The 17,167-nt window shown below is 46.8% G+C and overlaps 1 protein-coding gene across 2 annotated transcripts in view; it reads left to right on the top strand.

Annotated features, from left to right (window-relative positions):
• The window catches only part of KCNAB1 (potassium voltage-gated channel subfamily A regulatory beta subunit 1), a 176,373-nt gene extending 162,502 nt beyond the window's left edge, over positions 1–13,871 (top strand). For both annotated transcript variants that reach the window (XM_077348618.1, XM_077348617.1), the window contains exons 10-14: positions 987–1,107; positions 1,937–2,031; positions 6,805–6,925; positions 9,109–9,197; positions 9,768–13,871. In XM_077348618.1, the coding sequence (XP_077204733.1) occupies positions 987–1,107; positions 1,937–2,031; positions 6,805–6,925; positions 9,109–9,197; positions 9,768–9,857 (516 nt within the window). In that variant the 3' untranslated portion in view covers positions 9,858–13,871. The remainder of the gene's footprint in view (positions 1–986; positions 1,108–1,936; positions 2,032–6,804; positions 6,926–9,108; positions 9,198–9,767) is intronic.
• The last annotated feature ends 3,296 nt before the right edge of the window (positions 13,872–17,167 follow it).

Genomic DNA, 17,167 nt, shown 5'->3' with positions numbered 1-17,167 from the left:
CCTTGACTTCTGCAAACCAAACAAATGAAACATACATTCTGCTTTTTCTGCTTGGGGCTACATGGATAAGATGTACCGCCTTCCACTCAATGGGAATCTCCCAAGTTCCATGTCACTATGGACTACTGAGATGCCATGAGGCGTGGCCAAGACATTTTCAGCTCTGGGTTTACAGTCTGGCGAACCAAAGCTCTGCAGGAGTATGGAAGGGTGATATGACTGAGCTCCCAGGATATTGAATTTGTACTCAATAATGGCTATATTCATATGCTGAGATCCAAGATTAGTGAAATACGACCCCAGGAGGAGTTTCTGTAAGTCAAGGAGGCCTGTATTCGTTCCTACTGGACCAGTTCAATCTGCAGATTAGGTTTTGTCCTAGCAGAGGATTAAACTGTGGCTTTGAATCCTGATCAATGGGCTCAAATGACATCTGAACCCAGGAAGTCTTTGACTTTTAGGTATGCAAAGCAAGGAGAAGGATGGGAGGGAGAGGAATCCTGGCGCCAAACCAGGATCTTTCCCATCATAATCTCCCTCTTCTTTATTCCCTTAGCAAAAAAGCTGGGGCGCCCCCATCCATTACAGATACAAACCAGTTTAGCATGGCTAGTGAACAGTCTCTGCATTTTTCTAGATTAGATTCAAATTTACATAATTACTCTGAATTTCCTGCATTTCACGGCCACTTGACTCTACTGCTTGTTCGGGGGGATGTTCATTCATACCGCGACATAAAACGGAGCTTCCAGAAGTGCTGGCGGTTTCTTTTTCCAAGACAAACACCTCTCCAATTAACTGGGAACACTTTTCTAGGCAAGCACGGTTATCATTTAAGCGAATCCATTTATCAATAAAAGCACGATACTGAAGAGATGAGAAATGTCCATTGATTGGAGGCAGGGAAGGCCTGGTTTCGTGTGCTTAGATTTCCCAGGGGAGTTCTCTACTAACCTGCTTTTCCTTTTGCTACTGATATTCCACAGGAAGCTTACTCGGTGGCAAGACAATTTAACATGATTCCACCAGTGTGTGAACAAGCAGAATACCACCTGTTCCAAAGAGAAAAAGTGGAGGTCCAGTTGCCGGAATTATACCACAAGATAGGTAACGGCCAGGGTTGCCAGCTCTGGGTTGGGAAGTACCTGGAGGCTTGGGGGTGGAGAGGGGAGTGGGAGGGATTTGGGGCACTGAGGGTCCTCTGTGGCATACAATGCTATGGCGTCCACCCTCCGGAGCAGCCATTTTCTCCAGGGGAACTGATCTCTGTAGTCTGGAGATGAGCTGTAATTCCAGGGGATTCCCAGGTCCCTCCCGGTGACTGGCATCCCTATACCTGCCCTGTTCATATTCATCAGAGAATGAGGAAAAACTCATCCGCAGGGCCTGCAAAATGGAGCTCCTCCACCAGACATTTGGTTGAGGTCAGCGACACCATCTATTGGGCCCCTGGATCCCCTCCCACTCAACCAGGCCCGCTCTGCAAGGTTGTGGGCGTAATATTAATTATGAAATCTGTTTGCTGGTTTACTCAATTTGGCTATTGTTCTGTTGGTGATATTTCATTGTTAATACCTAGTTACATTCTACTGTTAATATGCAGTTGCCCAATGTATATTGCACTACTACACAATTCACATTATTGTAAACTGCCCTGAGCCACTTTGTGAAACAAGGTGCTGGACAAGATAGACAGCTAGTGTGATCCTGCAGGGCACTTCTAATGTTCTTGTGGCCCTAGATGCAAGAAGTGCTTCCAGCAATGGAACAGACTTTTGCACCAGGGGAAAGCACCACTGCTAGTGGAACAGATCCACTGACTTCATCCTATTATGTTAATGTTATCTGAAGCATATGTGGGCAAGCATGCGCATGGACATGTAAATGCCTGCAATAAATGCCAGTTTATCACTGCCTTGTCTTGGATGTCCTGTAGGAGTTGGAGCGATGACGTGGTCTCCTCTTGCTTGTGGGATCATCTCAGGGAAATATGCCAACGGGATTCCTGACAGCTCAAGGGCTTCACTAAAGGTATTTTGCGTTCGGGTTCAAGAGCAAAAGAGAGTCTGGCTTTTCCTCGATAGAAGGAAAAGGCAGGGGCATGCGAGAAAGCATGAAAGGGAGTCCATGTACAAAAGTTTCCACAAGATGCATGTGTAAAGGACTAGGGGTGTTGCTACCCCAAGTAGGCTGGACAATTGCACTGTCTGATCCCCAAGATGGCTGGGCAGGAAGGAACAGACGAACGCACATGCAGCTGCCTTACACCGACTCAGAGCTTCAGCCCATCGAGTCAACATTGCTTACTCAGCCTGCCAGCAGCTCTTCAGGGTCTCAGGGAGAGAGGTCTTTCATATCACCTTCTGACTGGTCCTTTTAATGCAAGATGCCAGGGATTGAACCTGGACCTTCTGCTTGCAAAGCAGATGCTCTGCCAATTAACCACCACCCTTCTCTCCACAGCCTCTATTCCAGTGGTTCTCAGCCTGGGGGTCGGGAGCCCTTTGGGGTTTGAATGGCCCTTTCACAGGGGTCGCGGCAGGGCAAGCAGCTTGGCCGGGGGGGGGGGGGGGCAGGGGAGGGGAGTGCTGCCACTGCTGCCGCTCCTCCTGCAGGTGCCCTTGCTTGACCTCCAGCCCAGCGCAGTCTCCTGCCAGGCGCTCCAGGTGGCAGCATAGCTCAGCGGGACAAGAGGCAGAACTGAACTGAGAATCCCCGGAAGAAAACCAATTTATATACAATCATGAACAATGGATCTTCACGCCATTGGTCGGTTTCGGTTTAATCTCTATGAAAGAACACCTGCATAATGTTATGGTTGGGGCTCACCACAACATGAGGAACTGCATTAAAGGATCGCGGCATCAGGAAGGTTGAGATCCACTGCTCTGTTCCACGCGCAAAGTGTAGTCAGGGAGTCCTTTGCTTTGCAGGATTTTCTGAAGTGTGCCTGACGATGCTTTTCTGACGCCCTCCAAGGCACGAGTAGCACAATTTAGAAGTGGCTGGGTGAGTGAATCTGCCTTCAGCCCAGCGTGTGGGCGGGAAGACATTTTTAGGTAATGGATTTACAATTTATTGCAGGCTGCTGGGTCTAAAAACAAACAAGCGATTTTTTTTTTTACTTTATTTTGTTTTGCCAGCAGTAAAGATCCAGATTTACTTCCACCTGAAAAGCCATTCGTCATCCAGTAAAATGACTCTTCTTCCTGGAATAAGATTATTGGGAGAGAAGGGGGGGGGGAACATGCTTTTTAATTATTTGAGAGAAACAAGGTTTCAGAACTGAAAGTAGTTCATATGCGCAGTGAACACTAGCCAGAAAAGCCAAGGGCTAAGGTATTTAAAAATAACACCCTTTACAGCAGTAATGGGCTTTTATAGATCAAATGAAAAGGAAAGTGTCCCTTGATTGCAGGACTGGGCATTAACATCCAAGGCCATGTGGATGCTGCAGAGCAGCCAAGATGACCCTAATAAAAATGGATATCCAACTGCCTCTCTGGCAGTAAAATAGAAAACAATTTTTTTTGTATGTCTGAGTAAAGCAGGTAGATTTCCTGCCTTGTTTACATATTCTTCTGGGTACTTTTTAAAAAATCCTCCTTTCTCCTTGCTTCCTGTTGATAGGATTCCAGGTGTCGGGGCTAGATAAGGACATGGGATGGGCGTTCACCCGTGAAGGAGGGGAAGGCAGAGGGAATGCTTTAGCATTCAGAAATTAGGCAGGGGTGACTGGCTGCTGCACTAGATCTGGGTGCAACTAGAGCCAAGGGTAATCAAACTGCGGCCCCTCCAGATGTCCATGGACTACAATTCCCATGAGCCCCTGCCAGCGAATGCTGGCAGGGGCTCATGGGAATTGTAGTCCATGGACATCTGGAGGGCCGCAGTTTGACTACCCCTGACACTTGGGCAGTTGAAGGCCGCTGCAGAATCGATTACTATCTCAGATAGTGTGTGGCTGTCGTTGCTTCTCAAGATTATACAGTCGTGATTTCAATTTGCCACGCTGTTTCCGAGAGTCTTACAGATAGCTCTAGAAAGCGTCTACCATTTCGGCTAGGATGTAGTAGCCTTCGTTTGTTCGACTTAATAAGGGTGCCGCCAATTATGATGGCTTCAGTCTGTAATAAGAAGTTGCTTCATTTGGGTTTGAACAGTTGTGTGTGGAGACACTCAGGATTAGTTTAAGGATTTGTGGGGCCCGTAGCACCAGAGCCAGTTTAAGGATTCACGGGCCCTAGCAGAGTACAGGTGTGGTGGGAGCAGCCTGACTGGGGGTGAAGGGTCCCCCCCCCGAGTGGAAAAGGGTGTCACTCCGAGTGTCCTTAAAGAGAGAAAAGGAAGGAGGGGAGAGGCTACGTCCCTGATCCATGGGGGAAGGAACCACGTGGAACCCCTGGAAGCACGGGGCATGTGCTACCTGGATAAACTGGCCCTGGGGACACTTAAGCCCAGGCACAGACTGTTTCTAGCCAGCCAGCTGTAATGTACCTGGGGAGGGACCGGGGCTTAGTGGTAGAGCATCCGCTTGGCATGCAGAAGGTCCCAGGTTCAATCCTTGGCATCTTCAATTAGGCAGTAGATGATGTGAAAGACCTCTGCCAGAGACCCTGGAGAGTTGCTGCCAGTCTGAGTGGGCAATACTGGCCTTGGTGGGCCAAGGGTCCGATTCAGTACAAGGCAGCTTCATGTGTTCCACCTATTCATGGGGAATTTCTTCTTCATCTAGCATAAAACTGAGTCATTCTCTTCCCAGAACAAGTGTTGAGCAACCTGATGCCAGAGTGTTGATGGTTGTGCAGGAGGATGGATTTGAGGGTTGGATCCAGCACAACATTTACTTGGGTGCAAGGACTTCTGCCCACTGGCAACAGCCCAAACTGCCCCCCCCCCTCTCCAAGTCTGTTAATTCCCAATGCTCAGGATTTCAGGGGCCATTTCAAACTGCTGCAGAAGGGGGAGGGGGAATCATGACCTGCAGGCAGAAGTCCTTGCATCCACAGAAACATCGCTCCGGCTCCAACCCTACGATTGGTGCACTTGCGAAATTACTTCTTCACAGAAAGTACATGAGTCATTCCTTCCTCAGTGACTGAGTGGTGCAAGCAAGAAAGTGAACCAGCCTGCTGACCCGGGGGCATTTCCTGACCAATGAAGGGCTCTGTGGGTAGGCAATGCCGAACCAAATTTGGTGCTCTGATTTTCTTTCCAAAGCGACTTACATCATCATTCTTTCCTGTTTCATCTGTTTTATCCTTGCAACAACGTCCTTGTGAGGCTGCTTAGGGCGAGAGAAAAAATGCCTGGCCCAAGACCCCCCCCCCCCTCCAGCAAGCTTCCATATGGGAGATTTGAATCTGGGTCTCTCTGCTCCTGTGCTGGCACTTTAACCATTGTGCCACGCTGGTATTAAAGGGCAAAGGCTGCCCCCTCACAAGCTTGTATTCTGCTTGCTGACACGGCAACCACAAATGGTATCCAGAGTTGCTTTGAGGCATTTTAAAGAGAATCTTAACAAGGTCACATTGACACATGCAGGCCAGACACTTTTATGGCCTTGTGCTACAGGCCTGTTCAGCATCGCTTGAAGTCTGTGACATGCTGTCAGAGTTCTATACACACACATCCCCCACAACAATTTGAGGAATAGCAGAACTCTAAATCATCCTGCTCTCGTGGTGTAGTGATTAAGTGTGGCGGACTGTAATCTGGAGAACTGGGTTTGAGTCTCCACTCCTCCACACACAGCCAGCTCGGTGACCTTGGGGGCAGTCATAGTTCTCTCAGAGCTCTCTCAGTCATACCTACCTGGCACAGGGTCTGTTGTGGGGAGAGGAAGGGAATGGTGTCTGGAAGCCTCTTTGAGACTCCTTCAAGTGGTGGTGGTGGTGGTGAAGAAGAAGAAGAAGAAGAAAAAGAAGAAGAAGAAGAAGAAGAAGAAGAAGAGTTGGTATTTATATCCTGCTTTTCTCTACCCAAAGGAGTCTCAAAGTGGCTTATAGTTGTCTTCCCTTTCCTCTCCCCACAACAGACACCCTGTGGGGTGGGTGAGGCTGAGAGAGCCCTGATATCACTTCTCGGTCAGAACAGTTTTATCAGTGCCGTGGCGAGCCCAAGGTCACCCAGCTGGCTGCATGTGGGGGAGTGCAGAATCGAACCTGGCTCACCAGATTAGAAGTCCGCACTCCTAACCACTACATCAAACTGGCTCTCTTCTTCTTATATGTCTGAAAGCTATGGCAGCACTGTCAACATTTTTTTCCATCCATAAAAAAAAGAAATGAATTTGTCCAGTGTGAAAGAGTCAAAGGGTTTGTTGCCTTGGTCAAGCATGTACCTGAACTAAACATACTGGTCACAATCCAGCTGAGGAGTGGCAGAAATGAGAGGAATTCAGGAAAACTTGGTGTCTTTTCCGTGCATGGGGTGGTTGTATATGAATGGAAGCCCCTGGCTCTCTCAGGAAATTACAGTAAACAGTGCAGCTGAGGAAAAAGTTGACCCAGCAAATATTGATCCCAGCAGAACCCCATGCCCTGATAACACTCCAAGCACATGGAGGCAAGTGTTGGGGGCTGTAATTTGAGAATGATTACATCAGGGGTAGTCAACCTGTGGTCCTCCAGATGTCCATGGACTACAATTCCCATGAGCACCTGCCAGCATTTTCTGGCAGCGGCTCATGGGAATTGTAGTCCATGGACATCTGGAGGGCCACAGGTTGACTACCCGTGATTTACATTATAATGCTCTGGCGTTGGGGCTAATTTTAACATTCCATTCTGTCTGATTTGCCAGTGCTATCAGTGGCTAAAGGAGAAGATTGTGAGCGAAGAAGGACGAAAACAGCAAACAAAGCTGAAAGATCTCTTCCCCATCGCTGAACGCCTAGGCTGCACACTACCTCAGCTAGCAGTAGGTGAGCAGTTCTGGAAAATTCCCTGTTTCTCCGTTACTCCTTCTTTCCGCTCGGTGGGGCTCAATGGGGCTGCCACGGTGAGCTCAGTCTCACAGAAACTAGGCATTTTTGTCCTGTGAAATAAATATTCCCGGGAAGTCAAGCCTCTCTGTCCTGCAAAAGAGCGGGTTCCAAGCAGAACGGGTTTGGGACCATGTGACTTTGCTTAGAACAGCACTACAAAGATTCCCATTTCAGAGAGAAAGGAAATGAGGATGCAAAAGGAGTTTTTCTCCACAGATGCCTGATGAAGTCCAGGTTTTAACAGGGATGTGGACCTAGGCCAGGGGTTGCTCGTGAGCTCTTGGTTTAACAGCTCTGAGATTGGGTGGGGTGGGCTTCTGCGAGGGACACAAGCAAAATCTTCAGAGGGCATTGTGTTACATCTCAGCCACTTTTCTTCCATTTCTTCCACTGATTGAAGCACAACTTTAAAGAACATTTCCTTGGGGGAAACAGAGCATATGGCAACGGTGCCTCCAAAGTGATGGTGCAGTGAGGTAGCTTTCCAATTTGGGGAGTGGGTGGCTTCATTGAAGTGACCCTCTAGGTCAGGGGTAGTCAACCTGTGGTCCTCCAGATGTCCATGGACTACAATCCCCATGAGCCCCTGCCAGCAAACGCTGGCAGGGGCTCATGGGAATTGTAGTCCATGGACATCTGGAGGACCACAGGTTGACTACCCCTGCTCTAGGTGAAGTCAACTAAGCATCAGCGCAACAGAGGCTTGTAAGAACAATCTGAGAAAGCCATCAGCCCTGCTGCTTTATGGGGAACCTAGCTCTGGAAAGAACACACGATGATGACAGCAGTTATAAACAGAGTTGCCCTTAAGCATTTTGAGCCTGAACAAAAATGTGAAAGGCTCCCTCCTCCATAACCTCTTTGCACAACTCTGTTGTGTTTGATTAAGTATCCCTGAGCTTGCACTTATGCACGCTTAGGAATCCTAGCTATGGAGCCAAAGCTGACACCCATGGGCAGATCTGGGGCAGATCTAGTGTGGTGGAAGTACTGTTTCCCATCTCCCAGGATGCTTTCCTCTAGCAGTGGCTCTCCAGGGCTTCAGGCAGAAGATAGTTTGCCCTGAGATTTTTTACAAGCCCTTGATCTGCAGGCTATATTCATGTGTATTGATTTAGATCATTTCCCCCAATGGACACTCAACGACCTACAATCTCATTCTCTGCTCCTCCATTTTAACTGCACAACAACCACCCTGTGAGGTAGGTTAGCCTGAGGAAGAGTGACTAGCAGGCCAAGGTAACCAAGCACGTTTCCACGACAGAGCTCATTTCCTAGCCTGGGTCTCCCAGATCCTGGTCCACCACACTGGCCCTCCGTGCCTTATCTATTTCGATCCCAGCACTGCCATGGCTGAAAACGGTGGCTTTCCCAAAGGGCCGGAACTGCTTATCAGATAATCCTATAGAACCCATATGTAGCATTATCAAACCACCATACTTAAGACTATTTTTTTAAAAAATGAATGACTCCCTCTGTCTTGTACATAAACAAACCCATTTTTTATGGACAACAGGAACAAACCTGAGGATTAGTGTGCAATGATCATGCGCCAGCTCCCACCTGTAGCCGAGTTCTTTCCTCCCAGCTGTGCCTTGATTGCCTCAGGCTGTTCCAATAAAGCTCACACAGCACAGAAACTCAAGAGTGGCCATTCATCATTTTTAACTGCGCCGTCTTCCCCTTGCCACGCTGAAGACACCATTTAAATGTTGCATGCGGCTGACGGAACGGGAGAGAAATGGTCCCAGGCCATGCAGATAACCTTCTGGACATCCTTCCTGGCTCTGACAGATTCAAATGGGCAGCCGTGTTGGTCTGAAGTAGCACAATGAAATCAGAGTCCAGAAGCACCTTTAAGACCCACAAGGATTTATTCAGGGCGTGAGCTTTCGAGTGCAAGCAGGTGGTTTTTTTAAACCACAAATGCAGCCAACACAAGAACAAACTTAAGAAATCAGATGATGCAAGCAGGGAGAGCCTTTTTGTCAGTCCTGCAAACCTCTGAAGGGAGAAATGTGTCCTAATCTGGAAAAAGCCATTTGTTTTTTTAAGGAATGTATTGACATAGAAAGTTTCACAGATAACCTTAACGGCAGGGCACTTTCTCTTGTTTCCAGCATGGTGTCTACGCAATGAGGGTGTGAGTTCCGTTCTCCTAGGATCTTCCAACCCAGAGCAACTAATAGAGAATCTCGGTGCCATACAGGCAAGTACAAAACCCCTCTGGACTGACTCTCAGGCACAGAGTTAAGAAACCCTAAAATGGAAATCCATTCCAGTAGGTTTAAGCTGCATTCGGGAAATGTCACAGAATTCAGCTTCTCTTAGGCAGACGTCCACACTACAGGGGAGGGCATTTTTGCTGCCAACCCCCACCTTCTTATGGCAAACCTATCTCCCCCTCATGCTGTTCCAGGGATTTCCCTGCCCCCCCAGAAACAGAAGCAAAACATCAGGATATAAATCCTTCCATCTGCAGAGAGTTTGGGCAGCATCCAAGCTTCCTTGGAGCAACTGGTTATAAATAGTCAGTAAAACACAGGCTGCCCTGATAGGATAGCCCCGGCTAGCCGGTTCCCATCAGGTCTCAGAAGCCAAACAGGCCAGCCCTGGTTAGGACTCAGATGGAAGAGCGCCAAGGAATCCCAGAGTTGCTGTGCAGGAGCAGGCCAAGGCAAACGGCCTCCGTCCATCTCTAGCCTCCGGGGTTTGCACGGATCAGCTGCACTTTAACAGCATCCCCCCCCAGTAAATACCCGTTGCTTCTTCTCTGCAGGTTCTTCCGAAGATGACGTCCCACATTGTGAATGAAATCGATAACATTTTGGGGAACAAACCTTACAGCAAGAAAGACTACCGATCCTAAGGTGTTGCATGGCTGCCTTGGACTGCATGGCTCCAATTGCACTCTGTACGTAGTACAGTCCCGAAGCAGTACTAATCCCACCCCTCTGTTATAACAGGAATTGATTCAGCAGCCCCTCTCATTCCCTGGATTCATCCGTGGGGGGTTGCTGGGCCCAGAGGCAGAAAGCACAGCTCCCCTCTTGGTCTCCCCAGATAGTCTTCGCTCTTTTCTTTTGACGCCAGTCCTCAGCGTTGCCACGCAAGTCCTGCTCAAGCTAAAGGGACGGACCGCTGCACCAGGCCCACTGAGATGAATGAGACACGTACAGCAGTGCTGCCATTTAGTGCAGTGGTGCAGGATCCACCGGATTGCGCTCCACGTACTCCCCTCTTGCTGCTTCCGACTTATGCAGTGAAAACACACATGTAAAGAAACCATAGAGGATTTCCGAGCTTTAGGTACTTGGGAATTCAAAGAAGGATGTACAGATATATTTTTTCACTGAACAAAAGCCAGATACAGGCAAAGGCTTAGGATAAAAGACATGCCACAGACCTCTTTCAAGTGTAAAGGTTTTCTGAGTTTATCGCAACAATGAGCAGATTCAGATTCCACCCCCCTCCCCCATTTGCCTTTTTTAAAAATGCTGAAATGAGTTTCCGCTTTGGGCTTCAGTTACCAAAGGGCTTACTGTTTAAAGTCAGAGAATTCATTATGGTATTATACGGGTTGGTTTCTGAGTCGGTTTTCGGTTACCCTTGGCAATGCCACATTCTTTTTAAAAACTGGAGATATTCCAGCACAGGTTTACCTCTCCCCTTGATAGAAACAGCCCTTAAAATGTGCTTAACATAGATGGGGCTGTAGCATGGTGGTAGAGCATCCACTTGGCAGGCAGGCAGGCAGGTGGTCCCAGGTTCAAATCCCTACTATTGCCATTCAAAGGGATGAAGTTGTAGTAGGTGACGTGAATGACCCTTACTGGAGAACTGCTGCCTGCCAGAGTAGCCAATACTGACCTGGATGGGCCAGCAATCCGACTGAGTCAGGCAGCTGTGAATGTTCAGCTTTGACTGGATGATACCCAGTATTTTTATGACAAATCAGGAAAGCAGCCAGGTTGAAGACCTCAAGTGACAGCAGAAAGTCCCATCGAATGCCATAGGATGCTCTATCCTACATGGTAATTATGGGACCTGTATTCACCTGTTCCTGGCAAGGGGTGTGTGAAGCTTACTTAGCTGGCCCGCACCTTAAGCTACTAGACCTCAGTGAGTCCACCTCTCCGCCTTTATTCGTCTACCCCCTGCCTTGCGGCACAACTAGGATTATGCTTTGCTGCCACCTTCAGGCCATTTCTCCCAGAGCTTCCTCCCTCTGGCAGTTACTCTCTTCTGAGATCACCGTGGAACTCCGCTTCGGATCAAGCTACAAACAAGCACAGCAGGGAGAGAGTAACTGAGAGAGTAACTGAACACTAGCTAGGCCCCTCAAATCAATAAACAAATACAAGACATGGAAAGCAGAAGCCCATAAGTAAAAGCTCTATTTTTGTTTAAAGCCTGTTTTACTTTTGGCAGCTTGTAGGCGTAGCCACTGCGACTTTGATGACTTAATATATATAATATAATGTATAATGAATGTAAATAATGTGTAGAGCCGTTGTACGGTTTTCTGGAAACCAGATTTCCACATAGGTGGAAGATTTTCATTTTCTGTTCTCCGTGCAGGTGTCCTTGATGACATGATCCCCCCACCCACCCACCCACCCACCCCGGAAGCTCAATGCAATTTGCCTGCAGTTCATTGTGTCTCCCAACCCACATTAGAGCTTCCCCACTCCCTTAGCCCAGATAGTATGTTTTATTTCATCAGGGGCCTGGGCTAACACCCCTCTCTGTGTACAGACAGGACAGGACAAGGTCTCCAAGTGTGCGCACAGAAAACCATGCCACAAACTGCATTGTGCAATGCTGTACATATAGTGAAATATGGCTAGACACCAGCATGAGCAGACACAAAACAGCAACCAAGTGCATCACAGAGAGGGAGTCATGCAAGTCTACACTTCCAGCGGATGGGAAATTGGGCTGTGCCACCCTGATCTCTATGGCTTCCTGCCACTAGTCACATGGATATGTTTGACTGGCAATTAGACTACAGCAGCCTTTTTCAACCTTTGGACGGTGGAAGAGCCCCTGGAATATTTTTCAGGCTTCGAGGAGGCCCAGAATTGTGCCAGACATGTGGCCCAATCCATTAAGGCAGGATGTAGGGGAAAGTCTGAGGAATCTCTGGGGAACTCTCTCCAGGAGCCCGGGATGGGAGTCCCTGGCTTGCAAAGTTCATTATGGTGTACCTCTTGTCTCTTGGCATCTCTGTGTATATTCTATACCCACTCCCCCATTCCAGATGGAAAGATATGGGTTAGCCCAAGGGAAAACCACCGTCAAGGACCAGCTATGTTCCCATCTAGTGAGGTTGTAGACCACTAGAGTCACCTCTTCTTTTGGTCTGAGGTCCATGCAGGTCTTCTCACGGCATTTTCCTTGACTGAAATGGAACTTGTACCAACTCTACCGTCTTTTGATTGCCTGCTTCTCACTATTCTGGGAGTTTTCTAATACATAACTACTGTTCTAGTTGCATGCCATTGTGGCCTCTCCCGGAAGCCCAGCAACTTCCCGAGAGCAAAAATGAACACGGTGGGTGGGGAACAATAAAAGGCGTTTGGCAAGAAAGGTGCACAAGACCCTTCCCATCCATTTCTCCAAGTAGTTTTCTCTGGAAAGGGAAGGTATGTTAAGAATTCCACTCCACCCTTCCCTCTTTCAGCACATGTTGCTAGTATCGCTAGTAGCTAAGATAACCTGTTGCAAGGAAATGGGAACCCCTTCCCACCAATCAAGTGATTATCACATCACTTTTGCATGGAAGGGGTCTGGATTCAGTGGCTGGAACTGCTTAAGACTTCAGGAGTGGACTAACAGTGGCTCTCCAGATGTCCATGGACTACGACTCCCATAGGCATCTGAAGAACGGTAGTTTGGCCACCCCTGGCTTAAAGGAACTTTACTTGCACAGATTGCCTTTGCTGGTTTGGGGCCCACAACTGTAGTACAGAACCCCATCTACACGAAGGCAGCTTTGTTGAACACATTCCGGAATTAGAAGCTCATTTTCCATTCTGCACATGGGCCTACACCAGTCATGGAGTCTGAATGCCAGAGATCTGGTACGTAGAGCGCCACTGCCCTGCCTGAAACGGCTACCTGTGTTTTGTTTGCTAGAACTAGCAAGATCTGTATGTTCCTTCCCTTTGCATACATGGATTTTGATCCTCGGATTAAAACACCGAAATCCACATGGAAGCTTTGAATATATAAGCCATTATGGCGACATGGGTTTGGGATTTTATTATGGGCCAATAGAAAAGAGCAATGCACCATAATGCACCATAATGACCATAATGGCTAACAAATTTGTGGCAGGCGATGAGCTTTCATGAGGCACAGCTCACTTCTCTTTGGGCATGAAGAAATGAGCAGTGACTCATGAAAGATCATCCTGTTCCACACGTTTTGTTGGTCTTTAAGGTGCTCCTGGACTCTTGTTCTTTTCTGGTGCTACGGACAAACCAACATGGCCACCCACCTTGATCTAACGTTATGGACCATCAGAGCTACCAACATTTGTTGGGTTTTAGTACTGGGCGAACAGAACAGATCTTAGTCACAGTAAAGGAATATTTTATTTCTCACAGAAGACAAAAGGGGGAAACTTCTCCCTTCCCTCAAGGTTCATGAATCAAAATTCCCCTATCCAGCCTGCCCCTTCTTTTTGAACCTATCATCTGAAAAATAACTGAAGAATTTAACAGCAGCAGGTATTTCAAAATGGAAAGATATGTTTTCTTTTCACATTCAAGCAAGTCATTGGCCTGTATACATGAATTTAAACAGCTGTATACTAGCAACTGCTTTCTGCCTTTGATTTCTGCTTGGACATAATAAAGGCTTTTTGTGCACCTGACTTGATCACGACTTGGCTCCGTTCATATTGGGGGGAGGGGGGAGGGGAGCCCGCATTAATGGAATTTAAAATAGCATCGTGCCTTATGATTCACTCCATGCGAAATAAATTCACTTGCTTTTTTCTCCCAGTGGAGAAAACTGTTATGCAAAATGCATTCTGCGAAAGAAAACAAGCAACCTAGTAACTGGTTGCTAAAAACCAAAATTTAAAAATCACTTCAGTGATTAATTAATATTGTCTTTTAATGAGCATTCCCCAGCTGGACCCTGGGTTTAGGGATTTGCTAACTGAGAATATTATCTTAGAAGATATTAGTGCAGCAATTAATTTATTAAAAACAGGCTCTGTGCCTAGATTAGATGGATTTACATCAGAATTTTATAAGCATTATAAAGATATTTTGGCTCCATCTTCTTCCTTTACTTAATGAGATTATGGAGGGTCCTCCATTGTTATCCCCCCCTGATTGGAAGATGAATTACTTTAATGCCCAAATCAAATAAAGATCCAACATCTAAGGAACATTATTGTCTAGATTCATTGCTGAATACAAATCATAAAATTTTCACTAAGATATTGGTTCCCAGATGGAGAGTTTGTATCTCTACGTTAATAAATCCGGATCAATATAGTTTTATTCCTAAATGCTTCATTGTTAGGAAGGTTGTGGAGCTTGTTTCATTCTAAAAAAGAGAAAACAAGAATTAACATTAATCTATAAAGCCTGTGATTCAGTCAACTAGGATTACTTTTAAAAGTTATTAAATGTTCATGGATATGGAAGTATAATTAATGCCCTTTCAGCATTTGATTCACCATCTACTGCTAGCATAATAAATAATTGTGATTTCAGTTTAATATCAGTTGCGGTACTAAACAAGGATTACCACTTTCCCCATTGCTTTTAACTCTCACTTTGAAGCCATTAGCTAACTAAGATCTAATCAAGATATCAAGAGGAGTTAAATGGGAGAAAATGAACATTTGTTAACAATGCACGTGGATATGTTATCTCATTAATTTGAAAGAAGCTATACAACATTTATAGGAAGAACTATTAAAATTTAATCAAATCTCTGGCCTAAGGGCAAAACTTTACAAACTCTAATATGCCATGCTGTTATATCCCTCCTACAATTCCATTGAAAGCCTCCCACGATTTATATACACCATCTTTAACCGCTCCTGCGGAGTGGAATAAATAAAAGAGTAAGCCCTAAGGGGGAGGGGAAAGGGCGGGCTCTGTCCGGGATAAAAACTTGGAGGGCCCAATCAGGAGCCTCACCACCTCCCCCTCCCAATTTGCCCCCCCGATTCCCCCCAACCTTCACACCCCCGTCCCCTCCCCTTTCACCTACCTCTCTTCCTGACTTCCTTTCTTCCTGCTTACTTCCTGACTTCCTCTATTTCGCCATCTCCTTCCTGTCTCTGTCTCTCCCTCGCTTCCTGTCTTTCTCCTTTACTTCCTTTCTTTCTCCCTTCTACCCATCCTTTCAACCACTCCTTGACCTTCTTTCTCCCTCCCATACCTCCTTTCCACTTCTTCCTTCTTTGCCTACAGTCTGCCTCCCCATTCTCTAGCGTCCGCTGTCTTTCTTCTACAGCGGGCTTAATTTCTAGTTAGTATATAAAAGTTTGATATCTTGGAATATCTATGCCTACAAATTCAAATACAATGTACCACTGTAATTATAAAACATTGTGGAGACAGATGAAAATGGATCCGGTTAGATGGGCAGAGCAAAGAACAGCTGTGACTACTCAAGTCACAATTATTAAAATATCTGTTCCTCCAAAATTATCTTTTGTATTCTGTGTGTTACCTCTTCACATCTTGCATAACATTATTGAAGTATTGGCAATTAAAAATAGAGCCATTTATTTTTAACTTTAAGAACCCAAGGATCGTATTATTCCATTCAAGGAGGGCGGGGCATTCCAAATATCTCTTTATACTAGGATGACTATCAACTGAGACATCTAATCCCTTGTTAATCCTTTTGCAATTAAACTGGCCGGCTAGAGCTTAGATTTGTTGTCATTGTCAACCATTCAGTCGAGTCCAACTCTTGGCAATCCCATGGCACAGCTGTCAGCATGATCCCAGATTCCACACTTCCTTCCCTCAGCCACGCAATGCTCTGGCCGGTGTCCACCCTCATCATGTCTGACCACTGTGTTGTCGGCCAGGTTTCCTTTTTCCACAGATCAATCCTAGCATAATTGCTTTCTCCAATTGGAGGCCCTGCGGAACTCTCAAAGTTCCGTCAGGGCCCTGCTCTCCTCTGGGAGCTCGTTCCACTAGGTGGTGGGCAGGATGGAAGAAGCTCCGGCCCTGGTTGAGGTCAAACGGGCTTCCTTGGAGCCAGGGACCATCAGGAGGCTGGAGGTGGTAGAGCGCAAGGCTCGTTGAGCGGTATAGGCAGAGAGGTGATCCCTCAGGTACATTGGGCCCAGACCACGTATGGCCTTCAAGGTGATAACCAAAACCTTAAGCCTGATACGGAATTCGACCAGAAATTAGCGCAGCTGCCGGAGGATGGGCTGGATGTGGGACCTCTGAGGCATTGCTGTGAGGACCCTGGCAGTTGCATTCTGAACCAGTTGTAGTTTTCAGAGCAAGGATAAGGGCAGGCCAGCATAGAGCGAGTTGCAGAAGTCCACTCTAGGGATGACCGTCGCATGGATCATTGTAGCTAGGTGTTCCGGGGGCAAGTAGGGCGCTAGTAGTTTGGCTTGGCGAAGGTGATAATATGTCAGCCGTGCTACTGTCGTGATTTGAGCCTCCATTGAGAGGGAGGCATCAAGAATCACTCCCAGGCTCCTGGTGGAGGGAGCCACTGATAGCTGCCCTCCATCCAGGTTGGTTAGGTCCGCTTCCTCACTTGGACCTTTCCTGCCTTTGTTTCGTGTGCAAATTTAAATCCTTTTTTAAAAATTTAAAGTCTCATAATGAGACATCCAGCAGACAGCATTTTACCAATGGCTATTAATGTCCTACCAGCCAAAGTATGCAAGACAGAAAAAAATAGATTGCTTTCTTTACCCTCTCTTCTTTAAGTTTTCACTTGAAAGATATTTGTTTCCAATAACAAAAGTTGTGTTCCAAGACATATTCCCAGCAACGTGAGAGGACACAGATGTATGTGTGTGTGTGGGGGGGGGAGAGGTATACATGCCTAGAACACCCCACAGTTGGAGGCCCCATTCATTGGTTGAAATTCAGTAGCACATTCATTCAAGATAGGATATATGCCGCTTTCTATAAATGGAAAAGTTTAACAGGCTACACA

Source organism: Paroedura picta, chromosome 8 (assembly GCF_049243985.1).
Source record: "Paroedura picta isolate Pp20150507F chromosome 8, Ppicta_v3.0, whole genome shotgun sequence".
Lineage (NCBI taxonomy): Eukaryota > Metazoa > Chordata > Lepidosauria > Squamata > Gekkonidae > Paroedura > Paroedura picta.
Note: the sequence above shows the minus strand (reverse complement) of the source record. Positions and strands in the feature narration are given on the sequence as shown.